Source organism: Plutella xylostella, chromosome 23 (genome assembly GCF_932276165.1).
Source record: "Plutella xylostella chromosome 23, ilPluXylo3.1, whole genome shotgun sequence".
Lineage (NCBI taxonomy): Eukaryota > Metazoa > Arthropoda > Insecta > Lepidoptera > Plutellidae > Plutella > Plutella xylostella.
The window spans coordinates 5,523,772-5,547,259 of record NC_064003.1 but is presented as its reverse complement, the minus strand read 5'-3'; the positions used below and the strand labels follow the sequence as shown (position 1 = coordinate 5,547,259).

At 39.0% G+C, this 23,488-nt stretch overlaps 1 protein-coding gene across 1 annotated transcript in view; it reads right to left on the bottom strand.

The window, feature by feature from the left end:
• Nucleotides 1–433: 433 nt before the first annotated feature.
• The window catches only part of LOC105382557 (glutamate receptor ionotropic, kainate 3), a 31,969-nt gene continuing 8,914 nt past the window's right edge, over nt 434–23,488 (bottom strand). Inside the window, exons 10-17 of the mRNA XM_038113595.2 lie at nt 11,788–11,949; nt 11,209–11,408; nt 4,392–4,590; nt 3,981–4,072; nt 3,464–3,594; nt 2,944–3,059; nt 2,386–2,532; nt 434–2,107 (exon numbers count right to left, since the gene is read on the bottom strand). Of these exons, the coding sequence (XP_037969523.2) occupies nt 1,847–2,107; nt 2,386–2,532; nt 2,944–3,059; nt 3,464–3,594; nt 3,981–4,072; nt 4,392–4,590; nt 11,209–11,408; nt 11,788–11,949 (1,308 nt within the window). The 3' untranslated portion in view covers nt 434–1,846. The remainder of the gene's footprint in view (nt 2,108–2,385; nt 2,533–2,943; nt 3,060–3,463; nt 3,595–3,980; nt 4,073–4,391; nt 4,591–11,208; nt 11,409–11,787; nt 11,950–23,488) is intronic.

The window sequence follows — 23,488 nt, the reverse complement described above, 5'->3', positions numbered from 1 at the left end:
AACATAATACTGGGTATTTTCGTTTTTGTAGCCACATATCACTGTAATTATACACATTATACATACATATACATATGCACTCACGACTGTAATTCCTGAAGGGGTAGTCAGAGGTGGCTCACAAAGCGAGCCACCCACTTTTCGCAGCACATTTGTACTCATGTGATAGGTTGCGAATCATATCGCCCCGTTTTGGGATAAGTACAATGCGTGGTATTATTGTACTTAAACTGCTTAATTGAAAATACAATTCAAAGAATTCATTTGCAACGGCCAGGATTTGAACCCACGGCCTCTATATTGAGAGGACGAGGCCTTATACATTACGCTATCACTGCTCCTTTATACATTCTCGGTATCTACAACATAGAGTTACCTATAAGGGTAAAGGAAGCTTTCAAAATATAACTAATGCTTTCCAATATCTCTCATAAATAGGGTATCGTTAACTGCGCCCGTCCTGAAAGGATACCTCCCTTCTGGAGCCTGCAAGATTCCATTAATTGATACACTTTGATTCACGGAACATGACCAAAATTCCGTCACAATATTGTCAATAGCAATTCGTTAGACTAATACCTAATACATAGATTGTTTGTGTCCAAATAGTGTCCATGGCACGTTCCGTTTTATGCATATATCTGCTGCTGTCGGCTAACTTTGCTGGAAAATGTGGTCAACTTACGTGTATCGAGCTCTACATCGGCGATACAAAGTTAAGAGTCAAAGTTCACACTCAGTAAATCTGCTGTGTTGGTAACTCAAGCTCAGATAAGACTAATTTACAAAGTCTCATAGCTTAGTTTATGGACGGACATTATTTTGCTACAATGTTTTGTGTAAACTGTAGTGTGGACATGCACCAGTAAGGTCCAAGTTTTAGTTGTATGATTTACATATTATCCATACGCGAATTCGCCCAAGTCCTTTACGGAGACCGGTATAGAGTCTATTGGCCTGTCCTAGGTAGGTAGGTAGGTACCGAGTTATGAGATTATGTGCTTTAGTGTGGTGATATCTACTTGAAACCCGTTTTCGTAACTATAGTATAGGTAGTGCGCTGAAAAAAAATACAACATAAGAATACGGTATCATTTAAAATGTTAAATCCAAGTGTAACTTTTCATACATATATATGTTTATTTTTTGTTTGGTAAAATTACTTTTAATAACGAAATTCACATTTATTAGTGAATTACTCTATTCTACATAAGTATTAGCATATTTCGTACGTCTTTATGGGCCATGTAAATAAATACTACCTACATTTAACCCAAAAATACACTTAAAAGATAATGTGAGTGCTAAAATATTTCTTATTGATTATTCAACCCCAAATAGAAGGCGGTCGACATTTCTCATATTATTTAACTATAACAATATTTCTTTTAGTACACGGCAGTAAGTGGAAAAATATAAATATTTATTGGGCCTGTGAAAATCTTTCGTTCTTTACGCAAACCTTGACCTTATATAACTTGGAAATTGTGATTATTTTGTCAGTGATATCTATAATATATTTTTCACAATATATTAAATAACAATACTAATTTAATTATTATTAAATACACTTGCTTGACCGTGCTTGACTAGAAACACCTTGTAGACTATAATTTGGCACGTACAAACCTCATTTATCGTGAAAACAACTTAGGTAAGAATATAAAAAATCATGATTTAGGGACGTTAATAAATACGTCTAGTCTAAACTAAATTAATTCTATTAAAACCTAAACTTAGCCCAAGTTAATTCCCACATACTAAAAAAACTTTTACCCTTACAACAAATAATGCCTCTCCAATAATAAAACAAACTATTAATCTTACAATAAAAACAAGAGCTCCTCTAATCATAACTCCTCATCCGTGCAAATGCCACACTCTGGCTCCTAGACGAATGCCTCGAGCTATGCGAGTGTGAGTGGTGGGTCCGGTGGGTGTCCGACGACCGCACAGACCTCAGCGACTTCAGCTCGTCCTTCGCCTCTGGGTCGTCAGCTAGAGCCTCGGACGAACCTTCCGTGAGACGCCGTCGGACCGGCTTCACGTCGCCGCTGAATGTCAGCGCGAATTTCAGCTCTTCCACTAGCTCGTATTGGAACGTTGTCTGGAAAGTTGGAGATGTGTCAATGAATGGGAAATATAGGACGACCAGGAATTTTTAAATAGCTGCATGCAAATTAGTTTTTTTACTTTAATACCTTCTTCTAGGATGTCTGTAACACTATACATAAATATAGAAATAGATTAGGGTTTATCATAGTGTTAAAAGGATCAGACAACCAGATTATCATCTGCCGCTGCCTGTCCATGGTGCGCAGGACGTATGGCAGTTCCATACATTCGGTAGGTATACTCGAGCAGGCTTCTTTTTTAAACTATTACCTGGTACTTCAGCGATCTCTTGAAGACCCCCCACAGCATGTCCAGTGTGGAAATCAGCAGCCCCAGCAGGCACCCCACTCCGAGCACCACGAATGCTCCCACCATGTTCCTGAGTGTCAGCTGTTTCTGTTCTTCATCTCTTTTCACCTGAAACAATGCCAAAAATTCACCCAAGGGTTGCCTGGAAGAGATCGCTTTTAGCGATAAGGTCGCCTACTGTACTCTCTTACTTTGTTATGTGATTTATGTAGGTAGTTTGTTTTTCAATTTAGTCATATTGAATTGTATTGCAATGTCTTCATATCATTCAGGACTCGTTGTTCTAGAAAGATGCTTACTTACGATTATTAGGTATATCATTATCTCTTAAATCTCAATCTCTGATGGAATGAAGATAATAAGCAGCATTTTCTGCTTTGTATTTCCATTACGGACCCACCCCATACCCACCCCAGGTGGGGGTGACACATGTGTATCAATGACTTAAATGGCTTCCATACCAAAATATATATTTTTAACTATCTTTACCACTGGGCATATAAAATTTTAGATATTTACCCCACATTTGCCGCCACCACGTTTCTCTTTCCACCAAATGTCTTTCAGTTTCTGTATGTCTCCTCTTTCTTTCAGTGTCAGCAGCGCATCATCAATATGCTTCTTGTACTCCGATCCTGTATTAATGTATTAAATTTAATTATAAGAACCAATTAATATATTAATATATTCGGGGTGGCCTTTTTGAGTGATTTTTGACGAGTCATATTGCTGATAACATTTGTTATATAGGTTAATGAAGAAGCTATTTGTGGATCGTAGATTTTGAATTGATTTTGATTTATGACTTTCTAGGAGCTCAGAACAATAATTAAACCATTAATATATTTAAAATATGTACTTTTATTTATATTACACTCGCAAGCAATGAAATAGTTCTACTTAAATAATATCGACAACCATGGACCCCAATTTTTTAAATATTTTTTTTTAGAATTTGATTTAAGTAATAATTTGTTGCTTGTGACACTTGAACTTTTTCATTGCTCGCGAGTGTATTAAATAATTGAGTAAACTTTACCTTTCTTCATGCCAATACCATAACTCTTGGTATCCAGCAGCTCTCCGATCTGTAGTAAATCACAATGTCTCTCTTTGTAATATTCTATTGATGTCGACTCCATAAATGCAGCATAGTTTTTCTCTTCGGCTCTAGAAATAATTTTAAATTTTTATATTAATGAACTTAAGTAGTATTTATCATTAGGTATATTGTTTCACAACGTTGTCAAGTCGTCGACACATTGTATTTCTTTTATTCAATTTATCACAACGGGAAATGCTATTTAGAAACCCTTATTTTTTTTCTCGATCTACGAAGATGGACTGGCGATAACGATGGAATACAAATGAGTATTGGGCCTCGTAAGGGCTTTGTACTGTAGTAAGAAAAAATATAAAACTAGGTATTTGACTGATATACAAAAAAACAAATCGATAATCGGTTCACACAGTCAGATATAAACACACACAGATACACAGACACGTTAAATTTTATAACACCCCTCTTTTTTGCCAGGGGTTAAATTTGCACTCACATGGACACGGCAATGTCGTTGTGCGTCACGAGCCAGCCGGGGTTGCTCTTCATCTTGCTGTACATCTTCTGGTAGATCTCATTCTTTGAGTCCTGAAACATTATATACTTTGGAGATGGTTCTTTTATAATAATAAATTATTAGTGAATATAAAATCTAATAAAATAAAATATAAAAACTAATTAATTAAAAGCTGGAATTCAGTAATTAGATTGTTAGCAACAACAGAATGAATTTGGACGGAAAATTGCAATGAATTTGAACAGCTGCTCTACCTACATACCTATCAAACATTTGAATCTATGAATCCAATGAGGAGGCAGAGAGGCACTGAGGCTTTAGGCTGACGCAACAAACTTACAACACTTATCTATCACATTAACCTAACTTCAAAAATGCATCCATACAAACCCGAAAGAAATTTATCGTCGAGCCGTCCTTCTTAGCCCCGTACGAGATAGACTTGTGCCTATACAGCTCCTCGACGTTGGTGAACGGGAGGACATTCTTCTCGACGGTGAGGAAGGCCACGAGCGTGCCGGTGTAGGACGCCACCATCACCATCGTGAAGAACCACCACACGCTCGTGATCATGCGCGGGGCGAGCGCGCTGTAGCAAGAGTTAGAAGGCGTCATACAGGGTGTTTTAGGGTGTTCTATACTCTAATTTTTAATTCCGCGGAATTCTGACATTTCATTAGTGATACCACTAAAAAAGCTCTTCACCGAAAAAAGGAAAAAATTGGATCCATTTCAGGGCAATATTTTTCAAAATGTTTTCATGCAAAAAGATCTAAATATTTACTTGCTCAAGTGAGAGTTACTATAAGAGTCTATTACTATTAAATATACTCGTTGCCCAATAGACATATAGTCAATGTGAATCCGTTGCCACGGACCGGGAGCGCGCGGCCAGGCGGCGGGCGGCGCGGCGGGGGGCGCGGGGCGCAGCGCGCTGCACGCTGCGCACGAGGCTATCCAGCGCTCGATGTCGCCATCGATTCCCGGCCACCACATTTTACCTCGCGCGATACTTTTAGTTTTTACTATTCCTAGATGTCCTGCGTGAAGGTCCTCAAGCATCCTATTTCTAAATATCGGAGGAATCACTACTCGGTGTCCCCGAAGTAGACACCCGCCTTCTATTTGCAAGTCGGTTTTGCAGCGGAAGTAAGGCAAGACTTCCTCACAACGGATTTTACGTGGCCAACCTACTATCATATATTTCATAACAGTTTTTAATGTTTTGTCACTTGAGGTGGCATCTAAAATATCCTTTGAATTTATGGGCGCAACATTACTGTTCAAGAAATTTAGAACCGGTTCCACTATGTCTAGCCCCTCCTCCATATTACTTGATAACGGTAACGGTGCCCTTGAAAAGAAATCGGCTACGACATTGTCTGTGCTAGATACATATTGAATTGTATAGTTATACGCTGATAGTATTATTGCGTACCTCTGCAATCGTGACGCTGCCATAACCGAGATGCCGTTTTTATTACCGAATATGGATAATAATGGCCTGTGGTCTGTTTTTAATATAAATGGTACCTGGCGACCATATAAATATTGGTGAAACTTTTTTATACCAAAGATTATCGCCGTAGCCTCTTTTTGTATTTGGCTATAATTCTTCTCACTATTAGACAAGGATCTAGAAGCAAAAGCTAGAGGTTTTTCAATGCCGTCGGGCCCGCGTTGTGCCAACACTGCGCCGAGCCCGCCGGGGCCCGCGTCTACGCACAGCACCAGCTGCGCCGCGCTGTCGAAGTGCGCCAGCACGCGCTCCGACGACAACTCACCCTTCACTTCCTCGAACGCCTTCTGCTGGCGCTCGCCCCATGTCCACTGAGCATCAGCCCGCAGCAGCTCGTGAAGAGGACTCAATAGAGATGATGCGTTAGGTATGAAACTTCGGTAATAATTAACCATACCTAAGAATCTTTTCAGTTCCAATGTATTTGACGGTCGTGGAATGCCTAATATAGCCTCAACCTTCTTAGTGCTAGTTCTTAATCCATGTTTGTCAATCACATAGCCTAGGTAGGTGACACTATCCCGGAAAAATTCACATTTTTCCTTTTGCAGCCGTAAGCCCGCATCTTTTAAACGTGCGAGTACTTCTGTTAACCTTTCCAAATGAATTTGTTTACTAGGCCCTGTGATACATAATTCATCACACCATACACTAACCCCTTCTATTCCTACCAGTAACATTTCCATGGCGCGTTGGAATATAGCAGGTGCGTTCGCTAAACCATACACAAGTCTCGTATATTTATACAAACCTTTCTGAGTATTAATGGTGGTCAGCTCTTGAGAAGACTCTGATAGTTCCATCTGATTAAATGCGTTACTAAGGTCTATTTTGGTGTACTTTTCACCCCCGCCTAACTTAGCAAAGACCTCTTCAATCCGTGGCATTGGATATTTATCAATATTTAGAACTTTATTCAGAGTAACGGAGTAATCACCCGCTATTCTTACTTTTCCACTTTCTTTTAAGACTGGTACAATAGGTGAGGCATATTTTGAAAATTTTACTGGTACTAATATACCTAAATGTTCCAACCTGTCTAGCTCTTCATTGACTTTGTCCTTTAAGGCGAACGGTACAGGCCTAGGTTTAAAAAATTTAGGCTCAGCGTTTTCTTTTAAAGTTAAATCGACTTTAAATTTGTTAAAACGCCCTAATTCATCATTCCATAGCACACTAAATTCGTTAAAAAGGTGTTGAATGTCCTGCCCTTGATGTTGTAAGCTAATATTATTTAATGACGTATCAAAGTACATATTATACATCGACATAAAGTCACGTCCCAGTAAAGGTGGTCCGCCGTCCTTTATAACGTAGATTTTAATACTTTTGGTTACTGATAAATAAGTTATGTCAGCCTCAATATAACCCAAAGGTATGATTTTATGTCCTGTATAGAAACAAAGTTTCAAATCACATTTATGTAAAAAAAGTGATCTAAAGTATTTATTATACACATTTTCTGAAATAACTGTCGTTGAAGAACCAGAATCCAATTCCATGTCTATCGCAATATTATTTAACAATACTGATAAAGTAACTGGTTTATTGGTAACATACCTCAAATTGAATAAATTGCATTCCTTACAGTCATGATCATCCTGATCCTTCATCACTGCAGATCCTTCGGAACACAAGTTGTGTAAATTATGCACTTTTTTATCACTGCACATTCTTTTTAAGTGACCTTTAGCACCACACTTTTGGCATTTATAGCCTTTGTACCGACACTTTTCTTCCGAATGACTTTTTAGCCCGCACAATGTACAACGTCGCTGGTTAACGGATCCCGCTCCGTCAGCCTGCCTCGCCTCAAAATGGCTGCCGCTGCCGCTCGCACCGTGACCTCGCCCGCTGTTGCCAGCCGCCATTCTGTAGACTGGCTCCTGCTTCACCAACACAGCTTTAGCCTGGCGTGCACAAGCTGCTTGCTGTGCGACCTCCAAGGCTTTTGCTAACGTGGTCGTAGCCAAGTCCATCTCAAATAGACGATCGCGCTCCGGTCCATCGTTCATTCCGAGCACGAATTTGTCTCGAAGAAGTGTGTCCAGCTCACTGCCGAAGTCGCAGTAGACAGCCAGCCCCCTCAGCCGTGCCGCCCACGTCTCGACGCTCTCGCCGTCGCCCTTCGACGCTCCATAAAACTTCGCCCTGTCGGCGAATGACGACCTGTTTGGTGTGAAATGATCGTCGAGTTTTTTTACCAGGTTTTCGTAGGTTGTCGCTTCTAATTCGCTCGGATAGACCAAATTCCGAGCCAAGCGATAGGCTTCATCACTCAGGTGCGTCAGTAAAACTGCACTTTTGTCTCCTGCTACGATTTTGTTAAGCTTAACAAACTGCTCCAAACGACTTTTAAATATTTTCCAATCCTGACTAATGTCGAAAATTGGAATATTCCCGATAAAACTCATTTTTTTCACAATTTATACAATTTTTACAACACGCGGGTAGTCGCCTAGTCCTCGCCGCCAGATGATATATATGGGAGCGTAGCAATGAAACACGAGTGTCTTACGAAAGCCGGTTTATTACTGCCCGCTCCAGTGTCGCGTGCGTATTCATATACCACAAGTAGGTAATACAAAAATAAGAAATATTTCAATACTAGCTGTTGCCACGAGCTTCGCTTCATCTTAATAATCGTGGGAATTCCGCGATAAAAAGTAGTCTATGTGTTAATCCAGGGTATCAGCTAACTCCATTCCAAATTTCATTAAAATCGGTTCAGCCGTTTAACGTGAAGAAGTAACAAAGATACACACACACATACATACATACATACTCACAAACTTTCGCATTTATAATATTAAGTAAAATCATGACTCACGACCATTGTTTCGAATTAATTTTAATTACTTTATTTTATTCTTTAGCATGGCATCACTTGCTACTAAATTCAGGGATAACAAACCTTTTTAATCGATTTCAAATAAAAGATTCTCAATTCGGTAAGTACATAATACTATGTTCGGTATGTAAGTATGTAAGATTATTGGACCTGCACCATATTCACATATGACAATCCATTAAGCCTAATAAACAAATATGATTTTTTATTGTATAAGTATGTTTATATGTTTGTTGGTATATATGTTTGTCCATGAATATCTCGGAAACAATTGATCCGATTGTTACAATTCTTTTTTAGGGTTCCGTACCTCAAAAGGAAAAAAGGAACCCTTATTGTTGTCCGTCTGTCTGTCACCACCCTTTTTCTCAGAAACGGTTAAAGATATCAAGCTAATATTTCGTATGATGTACATAATTTTGAAATTAAAAGGAAAAATATCTATAAGTAGACTTGTACGGAACCCTCAGTGCGCGAGTCCAACTGGCACTTGGCCGGTTTCTTATTGTTAACCTTTTACGTTGTGATCATTTGTTGATTTTTATAAACGTTATGGAGCCACAACCTGGCCCTTCCCGGGAAGCAGCCCTATCTGAAAGAGCACAAGAGTCAGACTTTCTCTCTCCCAGACGAAGCGTCCTCGTGGTTCTTTTGCGTCTAACGTAAAGACCCTCATTCTAAATATTTAAAAATATAATATAGAAAATTGACTGAATACAACTGATGTTCAGACTCGTATTGAAAAAAGAACCCATCCAAAAAAAGGTTTGTGATGTCTGACATGTCAAAAATTGATAACTGTCAGAATTCCGTGGGATTAAAAATTAGAGATTAGGGTATAGTGTAATGAGACAGGATGTTCTAGGGTATAGTGTAATGAGAGACAGAGTGTTCTAGGGTATAGTGTAATGAGAGACGGTGACTTGGATCAGGAGATCATTATACATTTTTTTTTTTTTTTTTTTTTTTTTTTTTTTAATAGTCTATGTGTTTTCCCACTGCTGGGCAAAGACCTCCCCTTTAATTTTCCACTTCTCCCGATCCAATGCGGCTACCTCCCAATCCGGCAAATATTTGACGAGGTCGTCCCGCCACCTCCTTCTCGGCCTGCCTCTCCGCCGGCGCCCGTCGCCCGGCACCCACTCGGTCGCTATCTTGGCCCACCGGTCCGGGTGCATTCGGCAGACGTGGCCGGCCCAGTTCCATTTGAGCTTCGCGGTCTCGACACCAACATCGATTATGCGGGTTTGGGAGCGTAGTGCGGTGTTCCTGACACGGTCTGTCAATTTTACACCTAGAATACTACGCTCCATCGCTCTTTGGCAGACCTTCAGTCTGGTCTTTTGATGTTCGGTCAGTGACCATGTCTGTGCGCCGTAGGTTAGGACGGGCAAGATACACATGTCAACGAGTTTGCGCTTGAGTGACAGTGGAAGGTTGCCCTTCATCAGCTGCTTCATAGACCAGTAGCTCTTCCAGGCGTTATCGATGCGTCTATCGATCTCCTTGTCTTGCCTGTTTTCGAATGAGACTAGCTGGCCTAAGTAAATGTACTCGTTGACATATTGTATATCCTGACCGTCTACCGTGACCCTATGTTTCACGCTGTTAGACATGATCTTCGTTTTGGACCGATTCATCGACAATCCGACTTGAAGGCTTGCCGTGCTGAGATCTTGCAGCATGCGTTCGAGTGTTGATGCCGACGGGGAAAACAGCACGATATCATCGGCGAAGCGAAGATTGGTTAATCTTCTGCCACCGATGTCGATACCTTTGCATTATACATAATTTTTGCATAATACAGTGAAGAGGAGCACATAGCACATGCTGAGCTGGTGCCTTTTTTACGCTCTGGACAGCAACCATTGATTTTTTTGTTTTACTTTGTTTGTTTTGTATTATTTTCTGTATTTTGTTATTTTTGTTGTTGTTTTGTATCATTATCTGATTTGTTGAGGTCAGTTTGTCAAATAAATGTTTTCTTTCTTTCACACTCTTCTCGACGGTGAGGAAGGCCACGAGGGTGCCGGTGTAGGACGCCACCATCACCATCGTGAAGAACCACCACACGCTCGTGATCATGCGCGGGGCGAGCGCGCTGTAGTAAGAGGTAGAAGGCGTTATGCAGGGTGTTTTACTGTGTTATAGTGAGTTGAAAGACGGTGACTTGGATCAGGAGATCATTACACAATTTTTGTAATACGGCATTTAAAATTTTGCATAAAAAGATACGAATCTCCGTATAAACTGTTGTGGTTACGTGACTTTAATGTGGTTGGTTAATTGTTTTTCTTTAAAGGATTTCTAAAAGAAGTACAACAAAAGTTGTTCAGAATAACCTGCTGAATCATCCCCTTACGGCTCACTATAGATGCCAATTTTGCATCCTGTAGAATCAAAAGCATTCACCCGAGTATCTAGTACAACTACAAGTATATTTCTCACTAATAAATTGCACTTCCTGTAGGAAAGAAACGTAGTTTTGCCAAAAGTTTTAGCGGCACCTATACAATTACACCCAAGTATTTCGACGACGAGTATTTCGACGTAATTAATGCATGGTAACTTACTTACTCAAAGATACGAACAAACTAACTGTGCGAATTTCGCTGCCGTTACATAAATTATGTTATAGTTATTACGTACTTTTTAAATAATACAGGATGTTTATAAAATCATGCACACGCCACTGACTCCCACTGCCCCGAATGCGTGAAATAATAAATAAGTCATCAGCTCGTAATCATCTAGTAAAGGCGCTTCTAAAGGCCCTCTGTACCACTTTGAGGTACTTTAGGACAGCAACAAAAAACAACAAAAGAATAAATACCCACATGGGAGCGATCTCCGACCCCTGTTGCATGACAGATCCGATGATCAGCCACACGGAGTTGGCGAAGCTGAACTGGTTGCTGAACTCGTCGGGGTCCTCGATGCAGGGCACCGGGTTCTGCCACTCCTTGTGCGAGATGCGGCCCACGAAGATCATCACCACGCCGAGCCCGATCTGCGCGAACAGCATCCATATCCATACCTGGGGATAGGTTAAAAAATGTTTTTGTGAAAAATCTCTGCTGAAGAGCCTGTTTAACTATGTGTAACGGCTATCTGTCGGATAAGACATGCTGTCACTCTCTTTAATTATGTTTTAGACAGTAACAGCAAGTCCTTTATCCCACAGGTAGCCATTATCCAGACAGTACTTACAAAAATGATCTTTGGTTTTGTGGTTACTAAAGCTTATGTTTCGGGACTACTTACCTATACATTAATTGTCCATCGAACTACATCAACCACGAATAATCAGCTATCGGTTGCAATCAAATGCGAATGTAGCGCCAAAACTACCATCAATAATTATGAGTTTAAGTACTTTACAAATATAAGTTAACAGACTAACGTAAAGTAGGTACCTCAGTAGAAAACACAGCCATGAAAGAGAACATTTCAGGCGGTTGCTTGCTCGGCTCCTTGTACAAGATGCCAATACCCAGGGTCATGAAGGGCACTGAGAAGTCGATCGCGCGCTGCCGGTCCGATGTGATGGTGAAGTCACAGATGCCGAAGTCAGCTTTCTAGAAACAATTTAAATTAATAGTGCTGTACTGATGGATTTACTTTTAGGATCCAATGCTCATGCTCAGCCCCACCCTTTTGAGACGTGCGCCAAACCAAAGTTCATTGAATTCACTATTATTTTTATTTAGAATAACTCGCTACTGAAAACCCATTGCAAATGCGAGTGCTAACGCTACAAGTTGGCTACGGCCTAAAAGCTCATGTGGAACGACCAACATTATAATAATACTAGAGGTTGCGTTGTGGCGCGGGCTGCAAGCAGCCGCGCGGTGCTTTGATGCTTTTGGTTTAGGTGGGAGACAGTTTTCAGTATGAATTTCAGTTTCAGCAGGGTATTGACTTGAATATTCCGTAGCAAATCTTTCTTGCGTTTTGTTATGCCTTAAAAACTGTGTTCACTATATTTTTTTTAATTATAGGGTTACAGACGATTTTGTTTGACGTGGGAAACAGTTTTCAGTAAGAATTTCGGTTTCAGCAGGGTATTGACTTGAACATATCGTAGCAAATCTTTCTTGCTTTTTGTTACGCCTTAAAAACTGTTTTCAGTATGAATTTCATTATAAAAGGGGTACTGATGATTTTGTTTCAGGTGAGATACTGTTTTCAGTATGAATTTCGGTTTGAGCAGGGCTTTGACTTGACCATGACCATACCGTAGCAAATCATTCATGCGTTTTGTATTGCTTTAAAAACTGTTTTCAGTTCGATCGTTCTTTTCGTTATGACAGGGTACTGATAATTTTGTTTTAGGTGGGCTACGGTTCTCAGTATGAATTTTGGTGAGATACGGTTATTCACTTGACCATTTTTATGGGGTTAAATTTTCTCTTGAAATCTAATTCAGTATTAATATAGGTATAACGTAGATAGGGAAGCATTTAACGTAGCTGAAAAATGATTTCACTATGAAATTTGGTAACAGATGGGTATTGACTTTGCCATAATACAACGGATATTTCTGGCATTAGGGTTTATATTAAAAAAAAAAAACTCCACAGGAATGTTAATATTTGCCTTGAAAACCATTATCATTGTGAATTACGGATAGTCTTCGCACAAATACGGTAGAGAAACTGATCCTATATGGTCATTTTATGGTTTCGTAAACTTTTCTTACTTTCGTTAACTTATCGAGCCGACATAGTTTTGTGTACAAATATTGGGTTCTTTAACACGTCATTAAAAATCGGACTCACCTCCATTCGCGCGTTTTTCTAGCTTCTCGATTATTAGTTTACTTTGTCCTGAAGAGAAACTTTTTCATAGCAACGAAATTTACAGGCTTTTTTTGATTCATTAATTTCTTATGTTTTGCTGTTTAAGTAAGTAAAATAAAGTGCGTTTTTTAACATTATAGAACTATTCTTTACTTAAATTTAATCCATAATTGGTTGCACACGTATGGAACTATAAACGCGCCCAAACTTACACTTTGGCTTTCATTTTATTCATTCAAGTTATCGGCCACAGGTTATATAGTTGTGTTGACGAGGGTTTGAGTAGTGTTGCCTCGCTTCGCTCGGCTCTCCAAGGTTTGAAGTATGGTGGTTCGCATTGTTTTGCCTCGCTTCGCTCGGCTCCTCTTTTACGGTTAGGTTATATTACTTGAGTTGTATTGCCTCGCTGCGCTCGGCTCTTCAGTGGTTGTGGTATGATGTTTTGAAATGTTTAGCCTCGCTGCGCTCGGCTCTCCAAAGTTTAAGGTATGATGGTTTTGATTGTTTTGCCTCGCTGCGCTCGGCTCTCCAGTTAAACAGGCAGTTGGTGATTAAAGTAGTTTAGCCTCGCTTCGCTCGGCTCCTCTCCAGGTCTCGGAATGGTAGTTTCGGTTGTTTTGCCTCGCTTCGCTCGGCTCTTCGGGTTTTCGGATGTTGATTTCAGTAGTATAGCCTCGCTCCGCTCGGCTCTCTAGGTTTTGGATTGATGGTTTCGGTTGTTTTGCCTCGCTTCGCTCGGCTTTCCACTTCTTAAACGGGACTTTTCCCGTAGTTTTTCTTTATTGATATTAATAATTATGATACGTAATGCCTCGCTTCGCTCGGATTTCTTTTCTTTATGGCAGGGTTACATTTCGGATGCCTCGCTGCGCTCGGCTGGTTTAATTTTGGTATAGCTTGTAGAAGGACTAAGGCCTCGCTGCGCTCGGCACTTAAACTGTGGTAAAGTAGATTTACATTTTGTATGTTTTAAGGGAAAAATATCTTTTCCCCTAAAAGTGGGGAGTTTTTATTTTAAATAGTGATTGTTTGTATTTATCTACACAGATGCGCCATATACCATAAATCTGTCTGACCACTTCAATTCAAATGGGTGATATTGCTAATGTTGGTAATTTTTTCTACGTTTTTAGGCAAATTTTGATTTTTTTCCCTAAAAGTGGGAAGTTTTTATTTTAAATTAAAATTCTATGCATTTATCTGCACAAACGCGCTATACATTCGAAACCCCTCAGACCATCTCAAAGGGATACAATTGCATATTTATGTTAAATTTCCCATTATATTAGGGAAATTTTGATTTTTTTCCCTACAAGTGGGGAGTTTTTATTTTAAATAATTATTTTTTGTATTTATCTACACAAATGCGCCATATACCATAAATCTGTCTGACCACTTCAACGGGGTGAAATTGCTAATGTTGGTAATTTTTTATACGTTTTTAGGGAAATTTGGATTTTTTCCCCATAAGTTGGGAGTTTTTTTTTAAAATTAAAATTGTACGCATTTAACTACACAAACACGCTATACATTCGAAACCCCTCAGACCATCTCAAAGCGATAAAATTGCATATTAATGTAAATTTTCCCATGTTTTTAGGGAAATTTTGTTTTTTTTTCCTATAAGTGGGGAGTTTTTATTATTAATTAAAAATCTATGAATTTAACTACACAAATGCGTCTTACATTCAAATCCCCTCAGACCATCACAAAACGATAAAATTGCATATTTATGTAAAATTTCCCATGTTTTTAGGGAAATTTTATTTTTTTCCCTAAAAATGGGGAGTTTTTATTTCATAAACAAACTAAATGCATCCACCTACACAAACGCGCTCTACAAGTCAAAACTGTCAGACCACTCAATACAGGTGAAATAGCCTTAAAACATGTAAAATATCTCTTTTACAAAATGGCTGCCACTTCATCCGCCATTTTGATTTTTGCAGTTTTCGGAATTTTCCCATGAATTTCACCATATATCCAACCATGTACAACAAAGAACAGCACCCCACCTCCCCCCCTTCTGGGAGATCAATTCACCTCAACTTGAATCGACGTCGAACTTTTTCAAAAATATAATCTCCCGTATTTCTCAGGGTTGCCAGCCGAAAGTGATAAAAATAGTCAAATGTCATTAGTATGAGCCTTTCTGACTAAACTGCATCATTTTTAAAAATCCAAAACGGTTATTTCTATTTTTCAGGTTATTGGGGAAAATCTCAAAATTTTCCCTAAAAATGGGGAAATTTTATTTAACTGGTATAGTCTACCCAACAAACTACACAAATGCGCTATACAAGACAAATCTCGCCTACCACTCAAAACACGTGAAAAAATCAATCAAAAATCGTGAAAAAAAGTCACTTTTACAAAATGGCCGCCAAAGCAGTCCGCCATTTTGTTTTTTCAACTTTTCGGAATTTTCCCATAAATTGCAACATACAACAGACCGTGTACAAAAAAAATCATCACCCCACCTGCCTCCCTTCTGGGAGATCAATTCACCTCAAGTTGGGTCGACGTAAAAAAATCGGAAAAAATATAATCTCGCCTATCGCGCAGGGTTGCCAGTCGAAAGTAATAAAAATGGTCAAATGTCATTAGTACGGGTCTTTCCGACCAAACTGCATTAAATTTTAAAATCAAAAGTGGCCATTTCTACTTTTCATGTTTTTGGGGAAAATCTCAAAATTTACCCTAAAAATTGGGAAAATTCTTTCACATGGCAACTCTACTCGTCAAACTACACAACCCCTTCATACATGTCAAACCTGTCAAATGCCCCCAACACAATAAAAAAATGCATTGAAAATCCCCGAAAAAACACGTTTTTATAAAAAAATCTCCCCTCCCCCCGCAATAAAAAAAAAATCATTTTTTGGAATTTTCCCTTAAATTTCATCATGTGCCTCACCCTTTACAAAAAACACCATCCCCCCACGTCCCCCCCTTCCGGGAGATCAATTCACCTCAAGTCGGGTCTGACACGCCCTAAACTTTGCTTCACCGCAACTCGGCCGCCATTTTGTTTTTTTATTTTTTTATATTTTTTTTATAATCTGTCAGACATTCTTAACACACTGTCAAAATATAAAAAAATGTATGGTCACCAAAAAAGAGGAGCAAAAAAATTTTTTTTTTTTTACAACTTTTTTTAAAAAGTCGAGGTTTTTCTCTACTCACCCGAGCACCCTGTACATTTCCCTAAAACATTTTCATATCAAAAAATGGCTCCTTCTGGGAGAACTACTATGTCAGTCAGTGAGTCAGTGGTAATCCAGCTTTATATATTATAAATAACTAGAGGTCGCGTTGTGGCGCGGGCTGCAAGCAGCCGCGCGGTGCTTTGATGCTTTTGGTTTAGGTGGGAGACAGTTTTCAGTATGATTTTCAGTTTCAGCAGGGTATTGGCATGAGTATACCGTAGCAAATCTTTCTTGCGTTTTGTTATGCCTTGAAAACTGTGTTCACTATGTTTTTTTTAATTAAAGGGGTACTGACGATTTTGTTTGACGTGTGAAACAGTTTTCAGTATGAATTTCAGTTTCAGCAGGGTATTGACTTGAATATACCGTAGCAAACCTTTCTTGCGTTTTGTTATGCCTTAAAAACTGTGTTCACTATGATTTTTTTTAATTAAAGGGGTACTGACGATTTTGTATGACGTGGGAAACAGTTTTCAGTATGAATTTTAGTTTCAGCAGGGTATTGACTTGTATATACCGTAGCAAATCATTCTTGCGTTATGTTATGCCTTAAAAACGGTTTTCACTATGGTTTTCATTATAACAGGGGTACTGATGATTTTTGTTTTATGTGGGATACGGTTTTCAGTATGAATTTTGGTGAGATACGGTTATTCACTTGACTATAACGTATCGAATATTTTATGGGGTTTAGTTTTCCCTTGAAATTTAATTTCCGTATGAAATTTGTAACAGATAGGTATTGACTTTGCCATAATACACTCACGGGCAGTGAAAAGGTTCAACTGAGAAAAGTTAAACGGAAAATCTAGCTTAATGCCGTCTTCTGCAACAACCAACTAAAAACGGTAATATTTTGTTCAAATTTTAAATTAAAAAATCTTTGTAAAAATTGGGGTCGTATGGTGTCGGCATTTTGTGAGTGGAACTTTTTCATTGCCCGGGAGTGTACAACGGATATTTCTTGAATTTGGCTTTACATACCTAAGAAAAACTCCACAGGAATGTTAATATTTGCCTTGAAAACTATTTAAATTATGAATAACGGATTGTCTCACACAAATACGGTAGAGAAACTGATCTACATGGTTATTTTTTGGTTTCGTAAACTTTACCTAGTATCGAGATTCGAGATGACATTGTTTTGTGTACAAATATTGGATTCTTTAATACCTCATAAATCTGAGTCACCTCCTATTCTATTCTATTGTGTGTAAGTGCCTACACCTGGCTCTTTCGAGTGGAACCTTTGTGCATATCCCCAAGGTCTAAACTGCCTTCCTAAGCTTGGACCATTTCCCACCACGCTGGTCCACTGCGGGTTGGTGGATTCAGATATGCAGGTTTCCTCACGATGTCTTCCTTCAAAGTGAAGACACCGTAAGAGCGATGGTATACATTGTACTTAAGGTAAAAGAACTTATTGGTACATGTCAGCGCCGGGATTCGAAGCCGTATCTCTTGCGTGAGAAGCGGGCGCTTACCCGACTGAGCTACCACCGCTCACCTCCATTCGCGCGTTTTTCTAGCGTCTCGATTATTAGTTTACCTACTTTGTTCTGAAGAGAAACTTTTCCATAGCAACGAAATACACAGGCTTTTTTATTCTTTAATTTCTTACTCGGGTTTGTTGTTTGAAACTATTTTTATTTTTTTTTAATTCTCACTCGAACACACACACTTTGAACATGTCCTATAATTGTTGTTTACAGAAGTATGGTTTATTTCAATTTAATCCATAATTGGAACTATAAACGCGCCCAAACCTTTGTCTATCAGGTTATATCTAGTTGTGTTGACGAGGGTTTGAGTTGTGTTGTTTCGCTTCGCTCAGGCGCTCCAGGGTTTGCGGTATGGTGGTTTGATTTGTTTTGCCTCGCTTCGCTCGGCTCCTCTTTTACGATAAGGTTATACTTAAGTTGTATTGCCTCGCTGATAGACGACCGAATGGCGTAGTGGGTAGTGACCCTGACTACTGAGCCGATGGTCCCGGGTTCGATTCCCGGCTGGGGCAGATATTTGTTTAAACACAGATATTTGTTCTCGGGTCTTGGATGTGCCCGTAGAATGGCAATAGGCCCGCCCCCTATTACATTGGGACTAACATAACACTCTGGCGAAAAGTGGGTGCAGCAATGCACCTCTGCCTACCCCGCAAGGGAGTACATTAGTACAAGGCGTGAGTGCGTGTTTTTTTTTTTTTTTTATTGCCTCGCTGCGCTCGGCTATTCGGTGGTTGTGGTATAATGTTTTGAAATGTTTTGCCTCGCTGCGCTCGGCTCTCCAAGGTTTGTGGTATGATGATTTGGATTGTTTAGCCTCGCTGCGCTCGGCTCTCCAGTTAAACAGGCAGTTGGTGATTAAAGTAATTTAGCCTCGCTGCGCTCGGCTCCTCTCCTGGTCTCGGAATGGTAGTCTAGGTTGTTTTGCCTCGCTTCGCTCGGCTCTGCAGTTACATAAGCACATGCTGTTTATTGTACTTTAGCCTCGCTTCGCTCGGCTCTTCGGGTTTTCGGATGTTGGTTTCAGTAGTTTTGCCTCGCTTCGCTCGGCTCTCTAGGTTTTGGATTGATGGTTTAGGTTGTTTTGCCTCGCTTCGCTCGGCTTTCCATTTCTTAAACGGGACCTCCCGTAGTTTTTCTTTATTGATATTGATAATTATGATACGTAATGCCTCGCTTCGCTCGGATTTCTTTCCTTTATGGCAGGGTTACTTGTCGGATGCCTCGCTGCGCTCGGCTGGTTTTATTTTGGTATAGCTTGTAGAAGAACTATGGCCTCGCTGCGCTCGGCACTTACACTGTGGTAAAGTAGATTTACATTTAGTATATTTTTAGGGAAAATATTTTTTCCCTACAAGTGGGGAGTTTTTATTTTAAATAATTATTGTTTGTATTTATCTACACAAATGCGCCATATACCATAGATCTGTCCGACCACTTCAACGGGGTGAAATTGCTAATGTTGGTAATTTTTTCTACGTTTTTAGGGAAATTTTGATTTTTTCCCTACAAGTGGGGAGTTTTTATTTTAAATAATTATTGTTTGTATTTATCTACACAAATACGCCATATACCATAAATCTGTCCGACCACTTCAACGGGTTGAAATTGCTAATGTTGGTAATTTTTTCTACGTTTTTAGGGAAATTCTGATTTTTTCCTTCATAAGTGGGTTTTTTTTATTTTAAATTAAAATTGTATGCATTTAACTACACAAACACGCTAAACATTCGAAACCCCTCAGACCATCTCAAAGTGATAAAATTGCATATTTATGTAAATTTTCCCATGTTTTTAGGAAAATTTTGTTTTTATTCCTATAAATGGGGAGTTTTTATTTTTAATAAAAAAATCTATGCATTTAATTACACAAACGCGCCATACATTCGAAACCGCTTTGACCATCTTAAAGGGATAAAATTTGATATTTATGTAAAATTTCCTATATTTTTAGGGAAATTTTGTTTTTTTCCCTAAAAATGGGGAGTTTTTATTTCATAGAAAAATTAAGCGTACCTAAACACACAAACGCGCTCTACAAGTCAAAACTGTCAGACCACTGGAAAACTGTGAAATAGCCTTAAAACATGTAAAATTTCTCTTTTACAAAATGGCTGCCACTTCATCCGCCATTTTGATTTTTGCAGTTTTCGGAATTTTCCTATTAATTTCACCATATATCCAACCATGTACAAAGAAAAACATCACCCCACCTTCCCCCCTTCTAGGAGATCAATTCACCTCAACTTGAATCGACGTCAAACTTTTTCAAAAATATAATCTCCCGTATTTCTCAGGGTTGCTAGCCGAAAGTAATAAAAATAGTCAAATGTCATTAGTATGAGCCTTTCTGACTAAACTGCATCATTTTTCTAAATCCAAAACGGTTATTTCTATTTTTTATGTTTTTGGGGAAAATTTCAAAATTTTCCCTAAAAATGGGCAAATTTTATTTAACTGGTATAGTCTACCCAACAAACTTCACAAATGCGCTATACAAGACAAATCTCCCAAACCACTCTAAACATGTGAAAAAACCAATCAAAAATCGTGAAAAAAAGTCACTTTTACAAAATGGCCGCCAAAGCAGTCCGCCATTTTGTGATTTCAACTTTTCGGAATTTTCCCATAAATTGCACCATATAACAGACCGTGTACAAAAAAAATCATCACCCCACCTGCCTCCCTTCTGGGAGATCAATTCACCTCAAGTTGGGTCGACGTAAAAAAATCCGAAAAAATATAATCTCGCCTATCGCGCAGGGTTGCCAGTCGAAAGTAATAAAAATGGTCAAATGTCATTAGTACGGGTCTTGCCGACAAAACTGCATCAAATTTTAAAATCAAAAGTGGCCATTTCTACTTTTCATGTTTTTGGGGAAAATCTCGAAATTTACCCTAAAAATGGGGAAAATTCTTTCACATGGCAACTCTACTCGTCAAACTACACAACCGCTCCATACAAGTCAAATCTGTCAAATGCCTCGAACACAATAAAAAAATGCTTTGAAAATCACCGAAAAAACACGTTTTTATAAAAAAATCTCCCCTCCCCCCGCAATAAAAAAAAATACATTTTTTGGAATTTTCCCCTAAATTTCATCATGTTCCCCACCGTTTACAAAAAACAGCATCCCCCCACCTCCCCCCCTTCCGGGAGATCAATTCACCTCAAGTCGGGTCTGACACGCCCTAAACTTTGCTTCACTACAACTCGGCCGCCATTTTGTTTTTTTATTTTTTTATATTTTTTTTATAATCTGTCAGACATTCTAAATACACCCTCGAAATATGAAAAAATGTATGGTCACCAAAAAAGAGGAACAAAAAAAATTTTTTTTTTTTACAACTTTTTTTAAAATTTCGGATTTTTTCTCTACTCACCCGAGCACCCTGTACATTTCCGTAAAACATTTTCATATCAAAAAATGGCTCCTTCTGGGAGAACTACTATGTCAATGAGTGAGTGAGTGGTAATCCAGCTTTATATATTATAACTAGAGGTCGCGTTGTGGCGCGGGCTGCAAGCAGCCGCGCGGTGCTTTGATGCTTTCGGTTTAGGTGGGAGACAGTTTTCAGTATGAATTTCAGTTTCAGCAGGGTATTGACTTGAATATACCGTAGCAAATCTTTCTTGCGTTTTGTTATGCCTTAAAAATTGTGTTCACTATGTTTTTTTATTAATTAAAGGGGTACTGACGATTTTGTTTGACGCGGGAAACAGTTTTCAGTATGAATTTCAGTTTCAGCAGGGTATTGACTTGAATATACTGTAGCAAATCATTTTTGCGTTTTGTATTCCTTAAAAACTGTTTTCACTATGATTATTTCATTATAACAGGGGTACTGATGATTTTTGTTTTATGTGGGATACGGTTTTCAGTATGAATTTTGGTGAGATACGGTTATTCACCTGACTATAACGTATCGAACATTTTATGGGGTTTAGTTTTCCCTTGAAATCTAATTTCAGTATGAAATTTGGTAATGACTTTGCCATAATACACTCACGGACAATGAAAAGATTCCACTGAGAAAAGCTAAACGAAAAAATCTAGCTTAATGCGGTCTTCTGCAACATTGACGTAGGTACATTTAACAGAGCGTCAGGATATTACCAACTAAAAACGGTAATATTTTGTTCCAATTTTAAATTATAAATCTTAGTAAAAATTGGGGTCGTATGGGGTCGCATTTTGTGAGTGGAACTTATTCATTGCCCGGATTGTACAACGGATATTTCTTGAATTTGGCTTTACATTAAAAAAAACTCCACAGGAATGTTAATATTTGCGGTGAAAACTATTTTCATTATGAATTACGGGTTGTCTCACACAAATGTACGGTAGAGAAACTGATCTATATGGTAATTTTTTGGTTTCGTAAACTTTACCTAGTAGCGAGCCGACATCGTTTTGTGTACAAATATTGAGTTCTTTAACACCTCATAAATCTGAGTCACCTCCATTCGCGCGTTTTTCTAGCGTCTCGATTATAAGTTTACTCTGTCCTGAAAAGAAACTTTTTCATAGAAACGAAATTTACAGGCTTTTTTATTCATTAATTTCTTATGTGGGCTTGCTGTTTAAGACAAAGTAAGTAGGATAAAGTGCGTTTTTTAACATCATAGAACTATGCTTTTCTTAAATTTAATTCATAATTGGTTGCACACGTATGGAACTATAAACGCGGCCAAACTTACACTTTGTCTTTCTTTTTTATTCATTCAAGTTATTTCTTAGCCACAATCGGCTCTCAGGTTATATAGTTGAGTTGACGAGGGTTTGAGTAGAGTTGCCTCGCTTCGCTCTCCAGGGTTTGCAGTATAGTGGTTCGCATTGATTTGCCTCGCTTCGCTCGGCTCCTCTTTTACGGTCAGGTTCTACTTAAGCTGTATTGCCTCGCTTCGCTCGGCTCTTCAGTGGTTGTGGTATGATGTTTTGAAATGTTTTGCCTCGCTGCGCTCGGCTCTCCAATGTTTGTGGTATGATGGTTTGGATTGTTTTGCCTCGCTGCGCTCGGGTCTCCAGTTAAACAGGCAGTTGGTGATTAAAGTAGTATAGCCTCGCTTCGCTCGGCTCCTCTCCAGTCTCGGAATGATAGTTTCGGTTGTTTTGCCTCGCTTCGCTCGGCTCTTCGGGTTTTCGGATGTTGGTTTCAGAAGTTTTGCCTCGCTCCGCTCGGCTCTCTAGGTTTTGGATTGATGGTTTAGGTTGTTTTGCCTCGCTTCGCTCGGCTTTCCACTTCTTTAACGGGACTTTTCCCGTAGTTTTTCTTTATTGATATTGTTAATTATGATACGTAATGCCTCGCTTCGCTCGGATTTCTTTCCTTAATGGCAGGGATACTTGTCGGATGCCTCGCTGCGCTCGGCTGGTTTTATTTTGGTATAGCTTGTAGAAGGACTATGGCCTCGCTGCGCTCGGCCCTTACACTTTGGTAAAGTTGATTTACATTTTGTATATTTTTTGGGAAAATATTTTTTTTTCCTCTAAAAGTGGGGTGTTTTTATTTTAAAAAATAATTATTTGTATTTGTCTTCACAAATGCGCCATATACCACAAATCTGTCTGACCACTTCAAAGGGGTGAAATTGCTAATGTT